Below are 26,495 nucleotides of genomic sequence, written 5' to 3'. Positions count from 1 at the left end.
AAAAAAAAGAAAAAAAAAACAAAAAGAAAAAGAAAAAGAAATAATTTTGCTCGAACGAATTTTCATTTTTATCTCAGAGAAAAGATGAAAGATCAACGAGAGTGCCAAAAGTTATTCAACTTTCAACCCTTTTCATTTTCTTTGTCAAAGACGAAAGAGACTCTTTTTGGTTTCTTCCCTGAAACATTTCTTCTTCTCTTTCGCGGAGATAAAGTCTCTAGGGAGACGACTAAGAAAGCGTAGGAGGGGGTGGTGGAGGTAAGGAAGACTCGAGAAGAGAAGAGAAAAGAGAAGAAAAGAGATGGGGACGAATATTACTCGCACGCATGCGCAGTGCGTCCCGCGATCTCTTAGGCCGCCGGCCGCTCCGGCTGGCCTCAGTCGACCGCGACATTCGGTCCGCGAGATACGATTCGAGTCTCGGATCACCGAACGTCGGACTCTTCTCTTGCCGAACGAAGATCGAACGAAGATCGAATGGGTTCAAGAATCTCGCTGGGAAAAGATCTTCGAGCCTTTTGCCTCTTTAACGTCTTCCTAATCGGCTATGAGATCGATGAAAAGGACAAACGAAGTTCTGCCAAATTACATTTTACGCTTCGATGAATGAAATAATTCGAGCGAATACTTCGAAAACGGATTCTGTTTATTAGAGAGAGAGAGAAGAAAAAAACAAAAAAGAAAAAAAAAAACCAAACAAAATAAAAAGAAAAGAAAAAAAAAGGAAAAAACAATAAAAAGAAAAAAAAGAAATTAAAAAAAGAAAAAAAGAAAACAAGAAAACAAAAACAGAAAAAAGGAATCGACAAAGCTCGAAAAACTTTCGTACGGTTTTTGTGGCTAAATCGGTTCCGCCGGTAGCCACGTGTTTGACTGATGTCTCGATCGTGGAGAAAAGATCATCATAGTGATCGTGCGTCGTGGACCGGCATTTCGACAGCCATGTGTTCCTGATTTTCGAGAAATTTTGTCAAAGATAAAAAAAAAAAAAAAAAGAGAGAGAGAAATAAAAGGACGTTCGAAAAAGAGTGGGTGTTATCTATGACGATAATGATGCCGATAATGTAAGCTATCTAGCTGGTATCGATTCTTAGGTAGACGAAATGACGAACGACGGGAGATTGTTATTATTGTTGGCATTGCTGATGGCGTACGGATTGCTTGCGGTCGAATCAAGGTATCGCGAGGATACTGCTCTCGAGGCAAGAAGACATCGGCACAGACACAGGCATGAAACATCGGCTAGCAGAAGAAATCATCATGAGCCGATTGACAGACGATCGAGTTGGTCGCGAGAATTGGATTACGAATACGACGATATGGATGATGATTCCAGACAAGACGACGATGAGTACGGCGATGAGGAAGATTACGATGGTATTAGATCTTACGAGGAAAGGTTATATCCAAGACCCAGAGGGAAGAATTATCAGGAAAGAATTTTCGAATCTAAATATCCAAGACGTCATCGAGAAAGTTATCACGGTTGGTATCACGACGAAGAAAAACGTCGGACTTCCTCAAGATATAATTGGAAGAATCGTCATAGGTCAAGATTGGGAAGACTCGGTAGGAATAGACACAGAGGAAGCTATTCGAGAAATCGTGAAGCTTTTCGCGATGATTTTAACGAGGAGAACGAGGAGGAGGATGAGGAAGAGGAAAGGTCAGCGCGTCACTACGAGGATGATTCTGGTTCGGATAATCATTATTCTTCCTACTTACCTTGGAGAAATTCCAAAAAGCACAGGAGCAATTGGAGAAGAGATTGGAGAAGCAATAGGCAAAGTTCGATTGGTTATCGTAACGGAAAGAAATTCTACGGTGCGAGCGACCTCGATAGCATGAGAAAATTTAGATTGGACGATCAGAGAAGAAGGAGAACGAACTTGACCGAAAGAATTTTAGAGGATTATATGGAGAACGAGAAGGAGGAGGAGGAAGAGGATGATATCTGGAAGGAAGCCGAGAAAGAAGAGGAAGAGGATGACGACGCCGACAATGAAAATGCCGAGGAGGAACTCGATAATGATTTTTACAAAAATGAAAATAAGCCGCCGTTGTACAGCTACGACGATATTATCAGGAGACTTACGTCGGATGATCCTAGCACGGCGAAGCCGACGGTGAAAAGGGATTACAGGAACGTTGGTATAGAAAAGTATCCTTTGCGCATATCGTACAACAACAACAGTGCCTCCAGAAATTTTACTCGTCCGAAGGTCGTCGGCTCTTCTTATGTAGCCGGCGCGTCCAGTTATTTTGTAAATAAAAAGCCGTCGAACGGAGAGGAGGTAGTGGATAGGAACGTCGCGATGATCAAGTCCGCGAGTGCAGAGATCAAACGTAAGCCCTCGAAGAACGTGATCAGTGTCGTGGTTAAAGACGATGACGAGCATTCCGGAAAAGCTAAGACAAAGAGTCTCGAGCAGGAATACGATGACTACTTGAACACCGAGGACAACGAGAAGGAGGAAGATCTTATTAAAGCCGGCGTCGAAGATGATTCCGGCATGCAATCGGACGTCACTAACACGGTGAGTTTAACTCTCGATGGATCGTGTTCATTTTATTTTTATTGAAAAGAAAAGAAACGAAAAAAATAACGATATCCGAAAAAAAATTATCTCTAAATCATAAGAAAGATTTCCTAGTTTTCAAAGAAGACACTATCCTGTCCGATCTCTTCGACGGTTGCACCTACGAGAAACCGCAAATCGAGCCGGATAGAATCGAGTTCCCTTCTAAACGACCTTGGCGAGGGAAGATCTCGATCTTTGCTATGACCGTTCACCGATCGTTCGATGTACATCGTATCGATTCTCTCTTTTCTTTTCGCCAGGTATCCTTGGAAAGGGCAACGATCCAAGAACGCGGCCTTGAAAGATAAGCTCCTATCAGAATGTACTGTCCACACGAGCACAGACATCGACTTTGTCAATAAGACATCTATCTGATCTGGTAAACATCTATCTTGCTGATCGAAAAGATTCCAAGTCTAAATCATAAATACATTTGACGTTTTAATCAACTATCATCGATTCACAAATCCATTGCGAACTATCGTAATCATGTCTTGAAAATGATCTCCGCTTGAAGCAATCTCAGAAAATCGCATAGCTCAAACAGGTAATTTCGCACGTTCGCATTCTTTGAGATCTCCAGGGTGTACGCGACGTTACCCTTCAGCAATTCTCAGTCTCGCACGGCTGATCTCGTGATCGACTTTCACGATGCAACGCAGACAGTCTCTTTCTTTCTCCCCACTTCTCTCTTTCTCTCTCCTGTTGCACTTGAGAAGATCGTTTTGGATCGTCCTTGGCAGTGCTATTTGCCACGGGCTGTGAATCGCGTCAGACACCTACAACAGTCTTCGTGCTTACGACGAAGCAGGCCATGCTTATCGAAAACTCTCTCACTCTCTCTTGAGATTCGTTAAGTACTCTAATTCTGAGAACTGTTTCGAATCTACGCCGTTCTTCCGACGTTATTAACGACTTCGTATTTGCATTCGTCGCGACGTTGGTGTAGCTTCTCTCTCCTTCTTCATCAACTAAGATTAGATTATCCTTGGGTAATATGTACATCATGAAGACTCTTGAAGACTAGAAATCTTAGAAAAGATCGGGAAACTCATCAAGACTGATCTCATATGCCACTTTTCATTGCCAAACACGCCATTCAGTGATCACTACTCTGGTATTTGTATGATACTAATGAACGAATACTCGGAAATTTGATGAACTTTAGCTGGCGAAGAACTTTGTTTCTTCATAACAGCTGTTGATATCAATGAATGAGTTTCAGTTTCTACGTCATGTATTATACATGTATCATTTTCTAAAATTGTAAGAAATAAATATTAGAATCTCTTGTATGTCACTTTTCATTCCTATTGATCAATCATTGACATTGTCATAAGCGACATAATCATTTCTAATGAGATTTCTTGCGAATCGTTTTAAATGATCGTAATGAGATCGAATGAAAAAAGAATTTTACAAATTCAGAAGAGAAAGATAAAAGGCTGCAAGAGTCTTTGATTAACGAGCGCGAATTTCAAAGATTATTTTCGTCCGCCACGCCTCGTCAAAGCCAATGAACATTCGCCATATCTTTGCCGAGGAGCCAAAGAAGCACGTAGTCTACTCTGCCTACGACCAAAAACTACTTTCTCTTCTTCTTCTTCTTCTTCTTCTTCATCATCATCTTCTTCTTCTTCTTCTTCTTCTTCTTCTTCTTCTTCTTCTTCTTCTTCTTCTTCCTCTTCTTCTTCCTTTTTTCTTCTACGTACATATCTTCGTGCTTGCTCGATCATCCTGCGAATAGATGGAACGTTTTCTGCGTACGTCAAGGAGCGGCCTTTCTGTATCCCAAAACAGTCTCGACGGCACAGATGTTACAGATCGTTCAATGAAAATAAGGCGGCAAGTAATTTCGGGAATGTATTGTCGGCTCGTGTTGTCGTAAGCTGCCAAGGAAAAAACTAACTTCTGTTGCGAGATCAACGAGATGCTGGCAACATACAAAAATAGTATTCGAATGAAAAATGATTCCAATACCGATCTCTTTTTGGTTCTGTTCGAAGGATAACATACATAGAATAACAACGTTATACGTTTTTTTCATTAACCTTTAAAATATAATTAATTTAATTTGTACAGATTTCATTAAATTTATAATAAAACCGTGTGGAATCGTCAATAATAAATTCGTTCGATAATGAATGATAAATTATGTTATTAAACGGACCTCGATTATTCGAGGATAATTCAAAAGTGGGATAATTCGATCAAAGATTGACTCTCGTGCCGGTAGCTGTGCCGATTCGAAAGGTAATCGACAACGTCCATCGTTGCGACCGCTCTCGATATTATTATTTTTATTTTTTTTTTTTTTTCTTTTTTTGCGCCAATTTACAAAGGTAAAACCCGCCACGTTCCATTGGAAAGCTTAGCCTCTACTTTACCGTGAAGGTAGCAAGGGATTGTTAGTCTCGCGTAATTGAGCAATTCCACGTGCTGATCTCTTGCACCGTAAAATCCATGCAAGTCGATGCCGCGGGATCAAAGAGAACGATAAAGTTCTCCTGACACGCGCTTCTACGTTAAAGAATCTTCAAGGAGATTAAAAATCGAGTAGCTTTTATGATCTACGAAACTCTTACAATAGGATTTACAAATTGAAAAGATATTTTTTCAAAACTTTTCATAATATTTTTTGCCATTTGGATCGTGAGAATTTCAATATCTTTACTTCAAGTATTAGCTTTCGCGAAGATCTCTCTCCAAGAATTCGAGACAAGCCGCACAGTTGTCCGTTTGTACAAAACCGACGAGCATTTAATTTGATTATGGCTCATCATCCGCGAGATAACGGACAGTCTCCACGTGCTCTATGCGCCATCGAGAAACATATTCTTAACGAGCGAAAGCGTCTAATAGGATTTGCTACAAATTATCGCCCAAAGCGGACGTCAAATGTAATATCTGACTGGAGTTAACCTTTTCTGGGTCATTGATGTTAAATGAAATGTTCGTCTTCGTAGAAACTACGGAAAACGAGAAACCCGATAGCAACGGAGATTAACTTGTTAATCCTAAAGAGCTTACAGTCTACCCAAAGGTGATTAATACTAAAACAGATATCAAGGATAATAACGTTTAGGTCATCAGCGTTGAAAAAAAAAAAAAAAAGAAAAAGAAAAAAAAAATAAACATCTTCTTGGAAATACGAATAGAACGTAAGAGCAGCATCTCATTTAAAGATATTATCTTATTAATCTGAGAAAACTTAGACTATCCAAACACGCCTTCCGTACGGTAGTACTTGACAATCCCTTCGTTATCACGAACTTAGACGTTTGTATCAAGAAGATAATCGTTGACTTGCTTAAGAAAGAAGACCCTCGGGGTATCGTGTTTCATCAAGTTTTATGAGAACCACCGGTGCCCTCGCTATGACTCTTAACATCCGGTTCACCTAGCACAGCTTAAGCCTAGCCTAAAAGAAGATTGTTACCCTCTTCTAAAGGTAAATCCGACTAATGTTTACCTACACAGATACATACATCATATTTCGATAACATGTTTCTTGTTAACGAATTAACAGGCTACTAAGAAAACGATAACGTTCGCTTAGCCTAAGGTGTTAATAGCTGATAAAACGAGCCATACAATAATTTACTTTTCCACTTTTCTAATCTCACCTTTAGCGCCGCAATCTAATGTCTAAAGAGAAAACGTGGTTGACTCCAATGGAATTGCTTAGCATTTATCGTTCGACGAAGTATAAGCACTATCGTCCAACTTCCGCGTATCATAAAGTTCTAATTGGGTAATGTCGACCCTACGAGTTATTTTATGATTATACCGATTGCTCCCGTTCGAAATGATCCTCTTCGGATGCCGCACTATTATTTCCCTTCGACCTTTTACGAAGGTATTTCCAATCGATCGTTAATCTCATAAATTTCTTTCAGCGAACGATCCCTTTGAAATTGTTTCGACTGTACTATACGCAAAAATATTATAAACTTTTTCAAGAGGGCTCTTAAAATATCTCAGAAAAGGATTATTCATCTGAATTTCAAGAGATTTAACTTCGAACTCTTTCAATGAATCTCGATTTATATAAACCCGACGGAAATCGATCGTTCGCGATCTCTCCCAACGATAAACATTTGATAAACTTCGTGGAAGTATCGTTTACGTTAAACGACGAGTATAGCATCTCTATATCTTCCTTCTTTCCCCTTTTTATTATTCCCTATTCAGTCTCCGTTTCGCCGAAAAGGTTTTCTCTCTCGACGTATCAAGAAAACGACTTTACCACCTGACCGTGCGAAGAACCCCCATAAATACTATAAAGCTTGCCGCGGAAGCTCGTTACCACGAACATAAAATTCACCCTTGTGCTCATGAACATGTCAAGGTATAGCCCTTCGAATTTCACGTATGTACTAAAGTTCATTTTGTATCGTAGAAGCGTAACTCTTTTAAATATATTGAAATTATCGATGCCGGTAATTCTTGTTGCATTTATATGTTATATTTCTTTTACTTTAAGGAATAGTGATTTCAATCAACAAGTGAAAGTAAATGTATGCGATTTGAAGAAACGATCAAACTGTGCCATCAAGAATGTAATATTTTAGAATGAGAATCTCTAAAAGTTGGAATGTAACGGGCTAAAATAGATCTGAACGAAGTGATAAACTTCGTCTCTACTCCGCCCACTCATGAGGCCCTTGACAATAATGAAGTTAGCGAAAAGATGATTAACGATCGGAAAGCATCAAAAAGACTGGTATAGATCTTAGAGTTAACCATGCTGTCGGATGATGATTCATCCTCGAGATGACGATACTATTTGTAAGGACAAATGTTCGCAAAAAGAGTCGGCTCTGCGTAATAACTAATTAAAGAATCGACCGAAATAACTCAGATTCTTGGAAAGATGTTCGTTATCTCTGTTCCATATAACTGTTTATATTTAACAAAATATCTATGAGTAATATTTATGAATAAGAACGTTCTCATTAAATTTATCAGCACCCTGTATATAATATTTATTATTATCGAATCGGTTGTCTTCTGGAAGTCCAATTCTATAACCGGTTTTCGATCAGGCAGTTTTTAATACGTAATAAATTAAATCAAAATAAGTTTTCACTTTGTTCGAGTTACTTCGAGATACTTGTTCGGACGGCTTCCAAAAAAGTCTCCTTATAAAAATGTTACTTTATAAATCGGTAACCCGTCGCTGATATAATGATACTTAATTCATCGGCTACTTTCTCCCCAAGACATGATAATCGAAACGAAAAGAAGATAGATATCTAATTGACTTTGTCCGGTTGCACTTTACACGATAAAATTATGAGAAAATTGAGAAAATTACAATGAACTACTAATTGAAATGAAAGGAGAAAGAACAATTATGAATGTCTCCTTAGAATTGACGTTCCATGCAAATCGGTGAGTCACGAGTTAATTGTCAAAGTTCATTGGGGCTCCCGGAACACTTGTGCGTGGTCAAGCAATACTAAAATGAGTATAAAATAATTAATTCCTGGAACATCGTCTGAAGTGCAAATTCTCGTCCCGAACAATCGAGAATATTCGTCTGGAAACTTTCCAAATGTGTGCGTTTTAAAGGAGACGCGAAAGGAATCAATTTCATCAAGACCAGGGAGAATTTATTGTAAAGTATAAATTGAATCTCCAGACTGTTCTCGTTAACGAATGATCTAGCGTATTCTCCTCCTCCTCCTTTAAATTTTAACGAGTGCCAATCGCATTGAAAGGAAACACTTTCAAAATCATTTCAAGAACAAAAATGTTCTTTCGTGAATTTTATCGTGAAAAAAAAAAAAAACAAAAAAATATCAAGCCGATACGATATTCCATCTCAATTGACTTAAAAAAAAATCTCGATCGAAACTATCTGATAATTCATTTTAGATAAAATTTCCTATCTCTCTATTGACGACTTATTTAAAATAAAACAGGAAGAATTAAATTACTGTTATTTCAATACTCACTATCATTCAATCTTCTGGCAATATATCAAATCTGTCAAACTTAATAGACATTGTCCTTCGACAAATTTTTTTGAATATTTCCTCATTTCCCATGATCTTTTGTTACTATTCTCTCATTATTAGAACGTGCATCAATTATATTTATCCACCGATCGTATACTACCGATATCATGAAACTCGAACAAATTCGAGTATTTGGGTCATTCCAATTGCCCATTTGGAGTAGTTCCAACAATCGCCGGTTCTACGATAAACTAAAAATATCCAAATGACATCAAAACACGTTTCTTTTCACCTTAAAACTAATAAAAATTGTTCAAACATTTTAACTAACGATCATAATAATGTACGATATATCTATCGTACATTAATTTTGTTTACATTAGCAATATAATCATAAAACGGAATTAAAACTTCTCAAGATCGTTTTCCATTAAAATCCTTTCCTCTTACATCCTGGAAAGAAGAAAACGATGAGGCTAAGCAATTTCTCCTTTACGGAAAGTTGCGGCCGTTAGAGGCGCGATCGGTTAAATAACACGTTACACTACTACCATCGCAAACATCAGCGTAGCATTAGATACGAGTTTAATACCTGCTACGAGGGGATGAAGTTATTATAAAAAGAATCTCCCTCTTTCTCTCTCTTTCTCTCTCTCTCTCTCTCTCTCTCTCTCTCTCTCTCTCTCTCTCTTCATCTCTCGAATCCTCTCTTTCGATCAAAGGAACGTACTTACGTTAGATAGGATACCAACTTAAAAAAAAAAAAGAAATGTGAAAAAAAAGAAAAAGTTTGCCTTAGAGTAAACGCGTTCTTTCGCGCGTGCCACGATCTAAATGGTGTTCGCATTATCAGAATCTCACCAACGACCATAAACCTTCTCAATAACTTTTTACTCTTTCTCTCCTCCCTTCTCCACCCACTCTCTACTCGTCTTTCTCAAGTATCTTCCATAATCCGGTTGTTTTATGATACACGCGTCATGACCTCTTGACCTCGGTATGAAGTAAAAAAAAAAAAATCTTCAAGAATATTTACAACGTCCCTTTTATCGTCCTAAGAGAAGAATCTATGCTGTGAGAAAATTTGCTAATACTCGATAAGCTTTCATCTTCCTTCTTCTTCTTCTTCTTCTTCTTCTTCTTCTTTTTCTTTCTCTTTTTTTCTTTTTTTGTTTGTTCTTTTCTCTCGTCCATTTTCTACGAACTTTATCTCGAATAGAGTTGCGATAAGATTTATTTTTGAGTGTGAAGTTTGAGTTATATATCGAAATTATGTAAAATTCAATTGTGAAATTTCTTTCATCGAGCGTTTTGTATTTTGAAAAAAGAAAAAAAGAAGAAAAAAGAAAAGAAAGAAACACGATACACTATTTATTTCTGTAATCGTTCAGAATTGAATGAAGAAACATTTTGCATTTCATTGAGCAATAAAAATCAGTCAAAAAAAAATGCTAAGTTGGTAAAAGGAAATGCCATAATTTACGATCACGTGTGATCTTTCATTCCCTTGGCGGATTAGCAGCTGCATATCCAACTTTTAGAAAGACGAATAATGGACTGTCGATAATCGTTGTGAAAGGTCATAGAATTCCTAGAATTTCTGCATCACTTACAACGATTTTGATGCGTCTCACGTCTTATGTTTACGTGAGGAATCCTCCGGAAACAGAATTATCCTTGAAAAAGAACAGAGAATTGCTGTAACATTTTCGATTCTTTTACAATGTTAATGCGATATTTCGATACTAAAGATATTAAAAATGAAAAGAAAAAAAGTAAAAAAAAAAGAAAGAAAGAATGAAGAAGAAAAGAAGTCAAAAAATATTGTTAAAAAGAAAAAAAAAAAAAAAGAAAGGAAAAGAAAAAAAAATGGAAGATCGATCTCCGAGCAAAATCCGACGATAATCATGGAATTGAATCACGAATAAACCATGGATTCCATTCTCATCGGCAACAAAGCAAATCTTCGAATTAGTATGCTATTGTTAATAAAGAACGCAATAACGTCAATAACAACTCGTAAGAATCGATCGAACGACAAAGCACAACAATATAATAGGAGACAATGGATTTAACTCATGCTAAAGTCATCTAAGAAATCAATTTCTTGGCGCCGGTCTCTATCAAACGCATTATCTTAGGATTTTAAATGGGAAAAATTTCTGTGTGATCGAAATGATTATTATACATCGGAATAAAGCAATTTCATAGAAATGAGTATCAAACGATGTCAGGGTAAATTAAATTTGCGTAATTCTTTGCGTTCTTACGGCACTATCATGTTCTTCGGGATATTTTTTTTTCTTTATTTTTTTTTTCTTCTTCTTTTTCTTTTTCTTCTTCTTTTTCTTCATTCGACGGAAAGAGAGTTAAAAAGAAGAAGAATTAAATTCCTAAAACAGATAACGTTTTCTTTTCTTTTCTTTTTTTCTTTTTCTTTTTTTTTTTTTTTTTTTTTTTTTGTTTTTTTTATTATTCCTTCCGTTCAAAAACTTTCTACGATTGGAGTACACGTATTCTTCTAAGTGATGTATGTAAATAACATATAAATATGTACAATAAATTACGAGGAAGCATATAATCTAATATTAAATATTTGTACATTCGCCTTAACATTCATTAACGATACGTTTTATCTAATCTATTGCTCATTCCCCCACTCCTTTCGTCATCAATCAAACGCTGCACGGAATAAGAGAGACTATCTACTTTCCTTCCATAAATTTTCTTGCGATATTCTTCCTTCGAATCCTGTCTGCCATAATGAACGATGTATCGCACTTACGAAGTGAGTCACGTAACTGTTTAAAAGTCAGTGTCTATACTTTGATAAGAGTTTATTTCGAACATCATTAAAAATGTATTGAGACGTTGGCTTGCAACAAGTTGTATGAGTCATCTCATAAAACCGCGTAAAATGAAACGTGAATGTTCAAATTTTATTGAGGATTCTATCGGACTTTCGCGATATAAATCAATCTCTTAAAAAATCTTAACCCTAATATAAGAAGCCAGCATATTTCTGTCAGTATTCACGTAACTTCAAAAGATTTGACTTATAAAAAGAGTTTAACTGTTCTCGAAGGAAATACCAAGTTAAAAAGGACTGTTCGGCCCTTTTAGAAAATTAACGAGCGATAAAGATTCGGGAGGCGTGAATCATAGCACGCAACCGTGCCAACGAGGAGAACGATGAGGTTTAATAACAAGGGCTAATGAATAGGGCCGTGCTCGTAAATTCGAGGGACACCCACGAGTCGCGTGTTGAGAATTTTTCATTGCCCTTTCGCTTCATGTATCGAAGTAGAAAGGAGGCGATAAGAGGCAAAGAAAGGCAAATTAAGCAATTAATTTTACGATAAGTATTATTCTCCTTATTCGTGGGTGTTCTTAATATTTTAATAATTTCTTTCTTTAATTTAATATCATTAAGAAAATGCAACGCCTTTTTAAAAATAAATCTCAATATTTTACTAAAGTTTATTCGTATACGAAAGATGATTCTCTATAAAGAATAATTTTCTATAAAATATTATTAAAACCAATTACACTCGTTATTTATTTAATAGCGGTCGACATCGCAACGTGAAACGTACCTGTTCGAAAGCGTATAGTCATTGACCCTTACACCGATTTATGATATGAATCATGAAAAGATTCGAGTCATCGCGCCAAATTCATAAGCAAATTTTCTATCGATCATTAGACGTTTACGATAAATAATTTCGATAGCGTTAAGAACTTCCTATATATGCTTAACACTTCGCAAGAAGTTTGAATGACTACTCAACTCGTTGTTGAGTATCCTGACTATTCAACGTTGGAATTTACGTTCTCAAGAATTTTCTCGTTAGAAGAATTATCGAGAGAGTAAAGAAGCTCAGCTTGGCTGAGCTATGCTTTTTGATCGGAATGAGTCTTATAAATCCCTCGTAAAGTATGATTTATTCGTCTCGCTTTACTTCTCGTCGCAAGGCAGTTAGGCCAATTATCCAGAACAACGCAGACGCACGTAGTTACATACACATAACCAATGCAATTTATATACCACGAACTAAAATCGAATTGCACGACTTATGTCTCACCAGACATAATTCGCGCAATTTTCACCGGTTGATTAGCCGCGCCCATAATGTCAATGATCGATAATTAGTGCATGTATCTACCTATGTACGTCAAGAACAATATGCAGGTCATCAAAGTGTACGAATCGATCTCTTATCGTATCAAATCGTTGATGCGTATTTATCGGATTTGAAAGTTGATTCGAATCTTTGTTAACCTTCGAAAGTAAACCCTTACATGAAATTAACCGGTCATATAATCTCGAATACCGATTATCATTGATTAAAAAATTATTAAGAAACTGCAGATAAAGTCAATGACAAATTAAAATTCTCAATGATATTCTTAGGAAAATCGATTGCTTGATAATTTCTCATCGGATACGTGAAAATCGAGACGAAAATGTTAAGATCATTGTAAAATTTCGATTAGTTCTTGAACAATAAAATTACTTCTAGTATTTCATCTCTTACTTGAGTACTCACTTTCAAGATGCTACTGAGAGAAGCTGCAGAGCTACCCCGTGCTTACCAAAATAACTTTTGTTCTTGATTCACGAAGTCGTCGACCGTAACACGTTAGGAGAGGAAAATCGTGCTGGCATATATTATGTCTCTCTGAAGTGTATTGCGCTAAAAACATGCACTGTACGTATATATATATGTATGATCGCATATATCAAGTTCTAATAAAATAAATCTAAACTCGAGAAAAAAAATAAGTAAGATGTAGTTTCGTAAATTTACCGATGACGTAAAGAACTTCTGATACAAATACAATCGATGATAAAATAGCATTGGCAAACTTATAGGTTTCTATTCATTTTAGATTTTACGTTTTCTTCTAAATGTAAAAGAAAAAGAGAAAGAGAAAGAAGAAAACTTTCGAGAGATACCGAGCAACGTTCCGGAAAACACGTGTTTCTTTTACACAGTGGCCCGATATGTTTACATAGATGTTCCAACGTCTGTTTACCTTTCGTATCCCTCTTCACCGCTTTATGATACTCGTAGGTTATGCTACTTCTCGCACCGTATAACCAATATTTATGCTTGATCCTGTGAGCTCGTTACGATACGATCCGAGAGATTTTATCTTAAACAGAGGAAAAAAATGATCTAATATCTTAATAACAACATTTTATCGATTTTTTAACATATACATATATACATACATGCGGCAAATGATTATGATATAAGATACCTTCTATGAATGTATCATAAATATGATTATATCGGAATGATGAAATAAACGTATTGATTATTATTTACGTATTTACATAATTATCGTAAATAACGTGAAACGATATCGCAAATCGTCGCCTCCGATCACTTTCTGAATCCTTGAAAGCACGTCGTCGTCGTCGTCATCATCGTCATCGATGAACGTAGGCGTTACTTCTATGGACAATGCATCAGGATAATTGCATGCTACATTTAATAAAATACATCTGACATATTTCTTTCGGAATACGCTGTAACGTCGCCTTTAACGAGCTGCAAATATTAATGTTTCTTTCCTTGTCGTATAACTTTGTTTATTCATCGATCGACATAAATTGGGAGAGCTGTTTCCTGGTCCTTATCTAATCGTTCATCGAAACTGGACACATGCACTATGCATTCCTTTAGCGATCTCGCGTTAATAATTCATAGGAATGAATGAAGATTACTATTGTTTATAACTATCTATATAAGATGAAAAAAGTTATCCGGATATACAGCAACGACAAGACGCCTATAATTATTAAGGACGATCGTTGGTAAAACGATACTTTTATTAAAAGCAATTAATATGTATTTTGAAAATGAACATGATGAGTTCTATATATATATATATTCAGAACGAGAAAACATATAAATTATAGACACGTTTTCAATTGGTCGACTCGTATCGCATTGGTTATTTTATTAATGCGATGCGTGTCTTGCGCACGTTGCTCCAAATGACGCAGGAAAAGACGAATACAAAGTAGAAGCGAGACTGGCGTCGAAAGATATTACTCTTCTTGTTACTCGTTATACAACACAACATACTACTACTCGATCCAATAGATATACTGTCACTACAATGGTATGTCGAGGTATTTTCTACATTCCTGAGAAACTGCACTCAGATTTATTTGCCGACTTTCACTCGAACAGACAATCATCACATGTAATTTTGCATCACATTTGCTTGTCTCATTAGAATCATCCCTTTGTATTCTCGTCTCTCCGATGAGACATCATTTTTGAATGATATTGCCCTTCGAATACTCGACAAAATGGATCGGTCCATTTTGATGAGATAAAAATAAGATTATTTTACAATAATTATTTATCCGACTCAATCAAGAGTTATTTTCATACTAATGACGTCGAACAAGTTTATTATATGAAAAAAAAAAAAAAAAAAAAAAAAAAAAATCGAGAAACGAGATTTTAATTCATGGATACGTTTTATTAATGTACGACGATTTATATTATTATATGCGAAGGCTACTCCATAATTATACAGATGTTCATAAAGCTCTTGTTGGACAGGCATGCCGTCGAGCGTGACTTCCTAAAAGTCAGGACTAATTTTCGCGGTAAAGTTAACGGACCCAAACGATATCTTGGCAAATATTTTTCACGTAACAATCCTCCGATGTTAAAGCTTATCTCTTACACGTGCTCATGAGCAATTCTCTTCTACGCGCGTGGTTACGATCGCATTACAATATCGCAACATTATTGTTTATTCTCCGTTATCCAATTCCACGAGACTAGGTGTGAAACTAGGATGAGAAATCTTATAAAAATTTACTGTATGATTAATTCTAATTGTACCATGTGTTTTGGTAATAAATGATATCATGACATATGAGTCATGTGTAAAAAACTAGGTTAATTTCGTCATAAATTCATTTGTCTATTTAATGGGAACATTAAACTGCAACATTTAATATTACATTTAATATTTTTTATATAAAAATACATTTATTTACGATTAATCGAGTTTACAAGAATTATGAATAAGATCGATCGGTAGAAAGGTATATATATATATATATATATATATATATATATATATATATTAACGTTCGCACTAATTGCAAAATAAATCGCAATAACGTGTACATTATAAGGGTCAATTCGTAGAGCTACCCATGGGAATTGTCGCAATGTCTAGTCCGTTGGTTAATTATAATGCATCGACCTCATAACACCGAGATGCAATAGAGACCGAAGCTCGTTTGGTCTTTGGAATTCATGTTGAATTATTCTCTCACGTTTTTTCAACTAACAGATAACATTTCCGTTGATGAACACGAACATTCACTCAACTCTTTTTCCATTCCTATTCTCTTAAAATAGACACGATTACGTATGCGATCAATAAAAATTAACCATTCCTTTTTGATCTATCTTTTTTTTTTAATTTATTAAATATCAATGATGTCAGAGGTATAAGCAAAAAATAGTTTTATACGGTAGCTCGTTTCAATGAAAACTTGATCGTACGAAGATACATATTAATATTAACGGCTTGGTAGTGCGAATTCGTCGGCCTTCGGCAAAGGCATTCTCTTGGTTGATTTACAAGCGGCAAGCGTGCTAAGAATTTCGTTGATTTCCTAACGTGACGCGCCTCTGTTTAAGCTTCGTTCGATCGTGGGCCCACGGTAGCTCTTACCTTATCCATACAAATAATGAATTATGCTCTGCTACCAATGAGAACGAGCAACCATCGCTTACAAATGGAACGAATGTTAATCAGCCGATATTTCTATTTATCTATGTTAATATTAACATCCCAAATTCTTTCTTGTTAACGTTCAATGTAACGAAATTCGATGATCTTTTCTATGGTAAAGAGGTTAGTAAATAAGATCGAATACATTTAAATATGAATTACGTAATCAAAATTATCTTCTTTCGAATTTTACATTAGTAAATAAAAAAAAAAAAAAAAAGAGAAGAAAAGAAAATATGAATTTAAATGTAATTGAACGTAATTCATTGAATCATAAATTTTCTCTTAAAGTTACATTACGATTATTGTTTATGACGGTCACTCGTTTTTCGCTGAGCTCGTCATCAGCGTCGAGCACTGTTGATTACAGCAAGCGAATAGAAACTTCCAGTTTAAGTCAGCAGGACGACGTATGTTGGCAAGCTCGTAAAGGGTCACGTCGTCTAAGAGAGGATCAACGACCTTTTTACCTATCCCAGACTGTTCTCGAACGTGGTTTACTAACATTTGCCAGTTAGATATTTCGCGGAGAGTCGTCTATGTTAGGTTACTGCTATTTCGGCGATATGGACATTCTTGGAGAGAAGAACATCGTTGACGTGATGAGTTTTCCTCCCATGGATATTCTATGTGATTCATAAATGGCGAACCAATGATATCCAAGAATGTTAATGAAAAATGTTGCGAATTCCTTGGTTATCCTCGATAATAATGACAATTTCAAGAAAGAGAGAGAGAGAGAGAGAGAGAAAAATCGAGAAACTCGATTATCCCAATTTCATAATTTTATTTGAAAAATTAATATCGGACTTGTATAAATTAAACTTCTTGTTATCGATACACCCGAAACATCCTCCGGGCTGTACATAATCATCGCAGCTGCTCGCATTTGCTCTTCGATTCAACACCTGTGCAATGAGTTATAGGATGATCATCTGACTTCTTTCAAAATAGAAATAAACGCGAAAGATCTCGAACGGTAACGAGCACCTACCATGAATTTTCTTTCAGTTAAGAACGGATCTACGACAGAACGACAAGGTAACCTGTCGGTGACTAATTACTGATCGCCTAGTCGTTATAGCTGCTATACGTGAAATCACACTTTGTTTCGAGCATCGAAAGACAAATTGAATACTGATTGAAATCCCTATCGGGAATACGATCAACATGAACGATATATCTTTCGTTGTGAAGATACAACCTAACGGTGATAATTAAAAGTTCCTTGAGTCGATGGATTGCTCGAAGAATTTAATCTCGACTATCCCTTCGATAACGAGCTTACATATACATCGTCGTTTGATCGAGTTAGATCGAATCCAACGAGCACGAGCGTTAACGAGGTGGCACGATCAAGAAGAAACTCGTCGATTAGCAAGAAAGAACTAATTAGTTCGTGTCTGGATACTTGTCTGGATGTAAAACGTAAAGGTCTTGAAGCTATCGAATGAATGGAAGAAACACTACTTTTTGCCTTGTTCACTGAAAGAACTGACCTTCTTCATCTCTCTCTCTCTCTCTCTCTCTCTTTCTCTCTGCCTGTTTCTTTCTGTCTATTTCCCTCTCGTTTGTTGCCTCATCGATAGATTCCTTCGTTCAATAGGAGAATGGTTATTTCCGAGAGGCTAAAAAGGAAACATATGTTATATTGTTCGTTTTATAGTGGATCGGGTTAAGGCCGGTGTTTATTGAGGTCTTGCATTTTATGGTTCTCGTTGGTGGACGACGAATTTGCATAAAGCCGCTGCCAAGTTGACGTTCTAAAAATAAACGGAGACTATCTTAGTGTTTTCTCGCTATTTAGATCGGTGCTTCTTCTATCGTGAAATATACATAAGAATTATGACGAATATTGTAAAGAAAAATATTCATTGTAATAATAATACGATCGTTAAATTTGAAAAATCAATAAATTAATTCCTTTTTTTACAAAATCGTCGAATTGAAACTTAAACGAAAATAATAATTGGAAGTAACTCGTTGTCCTTCCTTTCAAAATGACGACGTTAATTATCGTAATTGCGTCGTAAGTGTCGGCCCTGTGATTGAAGAAAGCCATAATTACCGTGGCGACTACCATAAAGCGCATGCATTAAAAGGTGCGTGAAACATGGCGAGAAATGCGACGTTTGAGTCTCTTCAAAAGAGACGAGACTCAAAATAATACGATCAGAGTTCACGCTTAATTGTCTTGATTTTATGCTTTCTCATCCGAAACGTTTCTAATTCAGCTTAAAAATTTGGAAAGTTATCCGGTCTTTGTCAATTTCTATTTTCTATTTTCTTTCTTTCTTTCTTTCTTTTACGACAATAGTATATTATTGAGAACAAAAATAAATGATCTTTCACGAGTTTCTCGTTAATGATAGTTCGTCGGTAATGATCATTTAGAAATTAACGAATTTGAAGAATAATGGATAAACGTTTCCATGGTTAAGTTTAAATAATAAAAAATAAAATTGAAATATTTGTTATAAATCGAAATACGTTTGAACTATTTTCAGTAAAAATATATCGAATGTTATAATTCATACGTATCTATAAATTATTGTCAAGTATCTATAATTTTATTCATTTATATAATATATGATCTATACTACTCATATTTGGGTCGCGATATCTAATATATATGTTGGATCACATGGCAAAAAGGTTGAGAAACGCTGGTCTAGACTACCTGGAAGCAAAACATTGAGAACGAACAACCGATAACATCCGCATATTCTTCTGTGTATTTATGAAACGTGCCCCTGTCCGCATCGGATTGGAAATAGTCAAGAGAACGCTTGGTATATTGATGATACCATCCGGCAATGATAAAGTACGAGGAACCGAGCGCGATTCATAAACCATCGATATTTTCTCCGGCGGTTAGATCGCAACGAGATCAATGACATCAGAACACGTGCGTTGCTCCGTAACATCCTCGTGACATAATTAATGTTCCGCGTACACTGCAATTTTGTATAATTCTACGGTTAACGTAACAGAAAGAAGAAGAAGAAAAAAAAAAAGGAAAAAAAAGAGGAAAAAGAAAAAAGGAAAAGAAAAAAAGTAATAAAATTACAGCGATATCAACGACATCGATCGGTACCGTGTAATCCTAATTATATGGATAAAAACGAAATAATGGAAAATAAATTTTATCGCGTTAAGATCATACTATTCGATTAAATTGTTAAACGGATAAGAATTAAATTGTAAGTAGATATCTTAGATCGTAATTTCAAAATAACAAGAAAATAATGAAAATGAAATCGTATTTCAATCGTCTTACAATTATCGTGTCCCAATCCTCGTACCATCGCGTTAATAAATAAAAAAGAGAGATATTCGAAGCACGTAAGACCGAGTGAAAGATCAGCATCGTAAATAACTCTAATTACCTATCTCATTTGAATAATCAATTGGACTACTTACATGGTACTATCTACACGCCCCTCCAACACCTACATCGACGGTACGACGTCGATATCGTTATTAACGTTAAAAAGTGTTTTAAATGACTAGCGCAATAAGGCTAATCAATCGTGCTCGATCGATTACATCGCATTATCGCTATTATCGAAGTTTGCTCGCAGCAATGTATCCGGTAAGATCGCGCGACATATTTTAATGATTTATATTTCGCGAAGCCTCGAGGAACAAACCCGTATTCATACCTATAGTATGTGCATATAAGTATCTCTTGCTGATTCGAAACTGGTTTATGAGCCTAAAGTCTACGAAGGAAAACGTATATACTATAGGAGCCGTATAACGCATAATAGCATAATAACGGCCATCGAAGAAACGACAGTACGAAGGAGAGAGAAAGATCGATCGTACCGTTGTCGATAGCTCTGGCATTAGTCGAAAGTTTGACACCTATAAATTACTACTTTATTACGCTGACATGGACGAACTCCATTATCCTTCTACCTTCGATTTGTTTTCAACTTTATTGGCGTATTCAAGAAGAGAGAAAAATAAAAAAAATAAAAAATATATATATATATATATATATATATATATATATATATATAGATGTATATGAAAAGTTTCACGATGTTATTATAAGTCGAACATAATACATTTCATTGATGTTCTATTGAAATGGGTTCGCAAGTGTAAGATTGAGAGAAAGAGAGAGAGAGAGAGAGAGAGAGGGAGAGAGATCTTTTCTAAAGATCCAACATGAAGAATAACGGTATCGTCTATTGCCTATACGTTGCTCGACATTGTCTTAACAGTTATGTTTGTCGTATTTCTCTCATGCCGTAACAATGAAGCACCAAGTGGAATTAAACGTAATGATGGAACGTTAATGAAACTTGGCTATATCCAGACACTGACACTTTCCGTCGACAAACAAAATGTCAACCCTAATAAATGATTTTAACGATGACGAAAGTACTTTTTCTTCCTTCTCTTGTTTGCACTCGATGTAATAAAATATACTTCTTCTTTCCTCTCTTTTTCTTCTTTTTTTTTTTCCCTCTCTCTTTTTTTCTTTTTACTTAACCTCGAATCTCATAGCATTTGCCATTTACAGTAATTACAAGGTCGACCACTATCGGCCTGTCTTAAATCTTTTAGTCGTTTTATTGTTAATTACTGGTAAGTTTGTTAATTGGAAAGATGCTGTACGATCACGAGGGGTGGTGAGGGCAGGGGGAGGGATGGGGGAAGGAGGAAGAAAAATATTAGGTAGATTCAATACTGAACGATTAAATTTCGCTAATTACTCGTTTCTTTAATAAGAGTGCCTTTAAATTATGCAATTTTGATGATAATCATAGAAGAATTTTTTTGTTGTTGTTGCAAAATAACAAAGTGACAACTAAAAAGCAAAAATTACATACTTATTATCGACGTACAAATAGCTCGTAGAAATTGAAAGTATTGTATGTTATTATCGTCATAGGAAACGGACAAGTAGTTAAAGCGCGAGGTCGACAGACGTCGAATAGACAATGAGACGTACGAGCGAAACGTACCCGTGAGCGTTGAGATAAAAATAGTTGACCCGCTTCAAAATGCGCGCCGCCACGTTTGAAAGTCTTCGCTTCGAACGGACGTGGCCCGTGCGACCATAAGTACTTAGGTAAAGTGGATAATAGACGGCACTTGAAGATGTTACTACTAATGTGTACACAAAAAAGAAATTTTTTTTTCAAATATCAACTATGGTATAACTCATAAAACTGGGCGTACGCATGGCATGGTTGATAATAATCAGATCTATTACAAGCATTCAACTTCTTCATAGTGTAAGTGTTGTAGCGTCTTCTCGCATGTCGATTCATTGAATATTTAATACATTGTCGCTTGAGAGAACAAAACCAGTTCGCCTTGCCTATCCCTTTTTATTATCTCATTTCTTTCGACTATACACGTTATAAATTTAATTAAAAATAACTCGAAGTAAATTAATTTTAAAAGTGTCAAATCATTTCAATGTTGCAATTAAACTTTTTATATCAAATTACAGAAACATGATATCGCATCGAGAATAGAAATGGAATAAAATTAACCGGGACCATCATAATATTTTATTATTCGAATAATCAAACTATCAGCTTATTTTTTGGGTTAACGTGTGTTTCATTAAATTCCATTGACGTACAATTAGCGATTATTGTATTGAGCGATAATTCTTCAAGCTTTACAACGCTCGTTCATCGTTCTCACACGTTCCTCCATCCGCGACGTTCTAACGCGACCTATCTGCGACATTAAGCGAGAGGAATATCCACATTACGTAAGTAACATTAACGACTGGTACTAGATTTGATCGCAGCGTACGGTAATGAATACTCTACCATCTTATTGAATAAATATTACTACGAAAAATCTTGTTTAACGTGATGCAAGGAAACAACTGAATTTGAAATTATGTAAATTATTAAAACGAAATATTCAAAAGTAACCATTTGATATTATCATATGTCTAACGAAGTAGCTATTAACTTGAAAGTGCTTTACGTTGTTTACAATATTATAGAAGAAATATTGCAACGCAAGTATATAAAGTATATACAAACTAATATTATGATGGGGGTTTCACTACCTTGGAGGTTGCTCTTTTGCACAATCCAACGATGATAAATGTACGTAATTTACTAAAATATATGTATTAATAAAATTCTTTAGAACGTTCCTTGAATGTTTCCACGACGAAATACTGCGACAGACTGAATTGTTTCCGAACATTCAAGGTAACTCGACTCGTTTGTTATTGTTTACAAACTCATAAGTCAAATTTCAAAGTCGGAATCGATAAAAGCATGAGTTTACAATTACTGTTATTGACGATAGATATCTTACACTTGATCGCTCCATCTCAGGATGAATGAACCGTCCCTATTTGGCTTGAGAAACAAGTTCTTTCAATGAAAACCTCCTTATATGAACGTATGGGTATTTCTCTCTCTCTCTCTCTCTCTCTTTTCTTCTTCTCGTGTCCTCTCTCTGGACTCTCCTTTACGAGCAAAGACATTCCTCAAGAAGATACTACAACAAAAATACAACGTACTATTCCTCGCTTCCATTCAATTCTATCATCGTGATCTCTTTAAGAGAAGTTACGATATGTATCCATTTCTCTCTTTCTTTCTCTCTCTCTCTCTCTCTCTCTATTTATCTCCTTTTCTTCCTACCTATCTCTCGAAAGTAAAACGATCCAGCTGTATCCACGCTCGAAAGATTACAGCATATCCGAGAAATGCGGCATACACGTAACGCACGTTTCGTGTCTATGCCGATAAATTATTAGAATCACGTGTAATACGTAATCAAGATGTAATTAATATCGTCGAGATGTTTTTTTTATATATATATATATATATATATATACATATATCTCTTTTACAGCAAAGGATATAGTCCTATTACGAATGGACGATTTTCCAAGCGAATGTCCTTCGATGCATTCGATGAAAACGTGTTCTCCTAGAGGAACGCTATTAACCAATACGCGAGAGATACATCGATACGTCATTGAGATTGTTAAGCTACGGTTCAGTGGCTTTCGTCGAGTAAGTCTCGCCGTTCTAGATATGTAATGCACAGATCGGTTCGTTGTTCTATTAGTTCAATTGTCATCCCGGGATAAAGGGTAAAGCATATGAAAACTTTAAAGCTGACTGCACATTGAAATTAAATATTTTATCTTCAAGAAAAGATATTTTGTCTGTGATTATCTAAGAAGAATTACATTATGGTGTCTAGTGTATAGCCGACATTAACGAGACGAATCGATGGAAACGAAAGATACGATTAATTTCAAAGGTACTCGTAAGAACTAGGATATCTGTCTAAGGATGATTAATTCTACGATGAAAGATCGAGAAAAGAAAGACAAGTTTTACGGGTTAAGTGTCACTTGTTCCTATGAGCTTTCCTGACCTATGACTCTTGATGACCAGATGTTCTTCCATTTGTTCCAACTTGGAATTTTTGTCAAATGTCAATAGAAACTTATCGCCTTGGCAATGTTAATCTACAAAAGCGATCTCTTTATCGATTGACTCTTGCTATATTGTGACTTTTACATTGTACGATGACAAATGCATTCTGACAATAGCGATAGTATTAAATGAGACTTTAGTATTAAAATGAGAGAAATGAGTCTGTGATAAGTAGAAAATAAAAGACAATGCGATAACGATTGAGAACACGTTGTCAAACAATTGGGAACGATACACATATTCGTTATATTAGAAATTAACGATATATACGACGTTTCATTATGCTTTCTTTTTCATCGTCATTTAAAAGTCAAAAGTAGACGTTACATCGATGAGGAACAAAGAGATTCGTGCTTTATCGTCAAGGAAGAAACTATTTCGATGACAAATTTATCGTCGTCTTCATTGTCGTCGTCGTCGTCGTCGTCGTCGTCGTAGTTGAGGATAAATCAATTTTTCTTAACATTTGTTTACGTAGAAGACTTTCTAAAGGAGTGTCGAAGCTAGCACGATTCAAAGCGCGTACTGCAAGGCGTGAATAAAAGATGATGTCATCGATAGGCATTGCACCTTATCCTTATTAACGGTCAACCACCGGCACGTAACAGCAAAAGAACTTTTGGATGATCTCATTGGTCGAAGGAAGGCGGACGTACGATGTCAAAGTGCACGCGACAGGATACATTCTTATAAACCCTTTCACTCGATACATTCGAACGTTTATTAACTCAGAACATGTCCATTCCAATTCTTTTTGCTCTCAGTCGTGTCGACGTTCGCGAGTCCAATATCGAGTCTCTCTGATTGAAAAGCAATACATTCGATATTAATCTCTCTATTGAAAATGTTACTCCGTCGTTATTCATAAATTTTCAACTTCTAATCAAATTCCAATTATTTTCTATCGCGGAAAGGATTGTTGACAGCTACGACCATCCTATCGCGACTCGTTTCGTCTTGGAATGCAGGCCGAGGGCGACATCCTTGCATACGAACTGCCTTTTCAACGCGTGACCTACGACCTTTCGCACAAGATCTGAATATCCCTCGAGGAACGTCGCTTTAGAAAGCTATTTGCCGATTCTTCCGCGTTCAAGCTGCGACACTTTCTTACGTAAAACGATATATTTTTCTAGTGAAAAATTTTTTTCTATTAACGTAACAATAATAAATTTCTTATTCTACGAGGGTATTTAACATTTTCTTTTTTTATCTTGCCTTATTTTACCTTAATGATATGTATTAGTACGAAAAATTAGATTTCGTTTGTGCAAATATCATTTTATCTGTAAACTGATAAAATTCGTCGTAGCCTACTTACAGTATCGATGCAAATGACTAATTAAGCAACACTGCGATTAGCAACTATTTTTGCAAAACAAGTAAGTAGATATATCGTTTAGCCTTGTACAATTTTTTTCCTTTTCCAAGAGATAAATATATATATATAAAAAAAAAAATATATATATATATATTTTTTTTTTCTTTGCTTTGAAATTAACAAAACGAAGTACCGATTAAATGCGATCATATTGATTGATCGAGTCTATTTCGTTGAGAACAAACGACAACTCTGTTTGTCGTGAATCGATTAATCGATCCAGTCGGAGACAGCCGGGCGTCGTCGACGGGAAGAATCATCGAATGAATCATTGAAAGTGGCTGCATTTCATTGGTCACGTAGCATACTAAGATATTCTTGCGGTCTCCTTTCAGACCACACATGAAAGAGAGAAGGTTACGGCGGTAGGTACGATTCGACGTCAATTCATCGATCTCGATGAGCACTACATCGCGATTAGATCGATGTCGCAACCGTTAAAACGATATGTATCTTTTATCTTCTCTATTCAAAGATTTTTTCTTTCTTTCTTTCTTTCTTTCTTTTTTTTTTTTTTTTTTTTTTTTTTTCTTTTCAAGGAAAGTTCACGTGACTCGCCTGTCACTTAGAATTTATTTAGATATATCTCAGTTCTCCGTTCAAATCTAATACAACGTATATAAATACAGATACCTATATGATTATAAAAATAAAATCAAATGAAAAGTTGTCATAAGGCAATTCGTTCGATTAGATAAATCTAAGGGAACGAATGAAAAACTTTTCTTTCATTGAATGAATTCGATTCCAAACACGACCTGAATCAATCGACGTCGTTGATATCGCAGTTTACACACTTCGAAGTACATAGGTTTATCTTCGTAAGAGAGTGAAATAATCGCGAAAAAAAAAAATGTATCGACGATATTTCGTTGTATCGAAGGTTCCTTCTAAACGTTGCAAAACTCGATGTTATGTCTATGCGAGGAATAAAGTATCCACAAGAGCGAGGGAATAATAAGTATTTCACAAAATTTAACGCAACTAAACAATGGCTCGGTCACAAAAGTAACGTTTAATATCACCCACGCACTTAATAAAATCTCATCGTCCTCATAATGGCCGCTCGATGACCAGTACGAATAGAATTCGACGACGAATCGAGTGTGTAATGCGAATGTGAATGTTTTATTAATGTATATTGAATGTCTCTGCATTCTTTTACACGTTGATCATCTCCTAATTTCTCTTCTAATCAAAAGAAATCGAAGAAATATATTAACAAATCTTTTTAAAATGTAAAGGATTACTATTAAAAAAGTATGAACATTGAAGAGACCAACACAATTTTTCAATTCTTCGGAATTCATTATTGAATGAACAATTG

The 26,495-nt window shown here is 35.7% G+C and overlaps 1 protein-coding gene and 1 long non-coding RNA gene across 2 annotated transcripts in view; one reads left to right on the top strand and one right to left on the bottom strand.

Annotated features, from left to right (window-relative positions):
- Positions 1 to 353: 353 nt before the first annotated feature.
- Positions 354 to 26,495, top strand: part of LOC118441524 (uncharacterized) — a 68,662-nt gene continuing 42,520 nt past the window's right edge. Inside the window, exon 1 of the mRNA XM_035866031.2 lies at positions 354 to 2,537. Within this exon, the coding sequence (XP_035721924.2) occupies positions 1,104 to 2,537 (1,434 nt within the window). The 5' untranslated portion in view covers positions 354 to 1,103. The remainder of the gene's footprint in view (positions 2,538 to 26,495) is intronic.
- The window catches only part of LOC118441526 (uncharacterized), a 36,942-nt gene continuing 26,184 nt past the window's right edge, over positions 15,738 to 26,495 (bottom strand). Inside the window, exon 3 of the long non-coding RNA XR_004838133.2 lies at positions 15,738 to 18,096. This is a non-coding gene — a long non-coding RNA (uncharacterized LOC118441526). The remainder of the gene's footprint in view (positions 18,097 to 26,495) is intronic.

Source organism: Vespa mandarinia, chromosome 11, assembly GCF_050613455.1.
Source record: "Vespa mandarinia isolate Hongniang chromosome 11, ASM5061345v1, whole genome shotgun sequence".
Taxonomy (NCBI): Eukaryota; Metazoa; Arthropoda; class Insecta; order Hymenoptera; family Vespidae; genus Vespa; species Vespa mandarinia.
The sequence above is the reverse complement of the archived record's forward strand: the minus strand, read 5'-3'. Positions and strand labels throughout refer to the sequence as shown.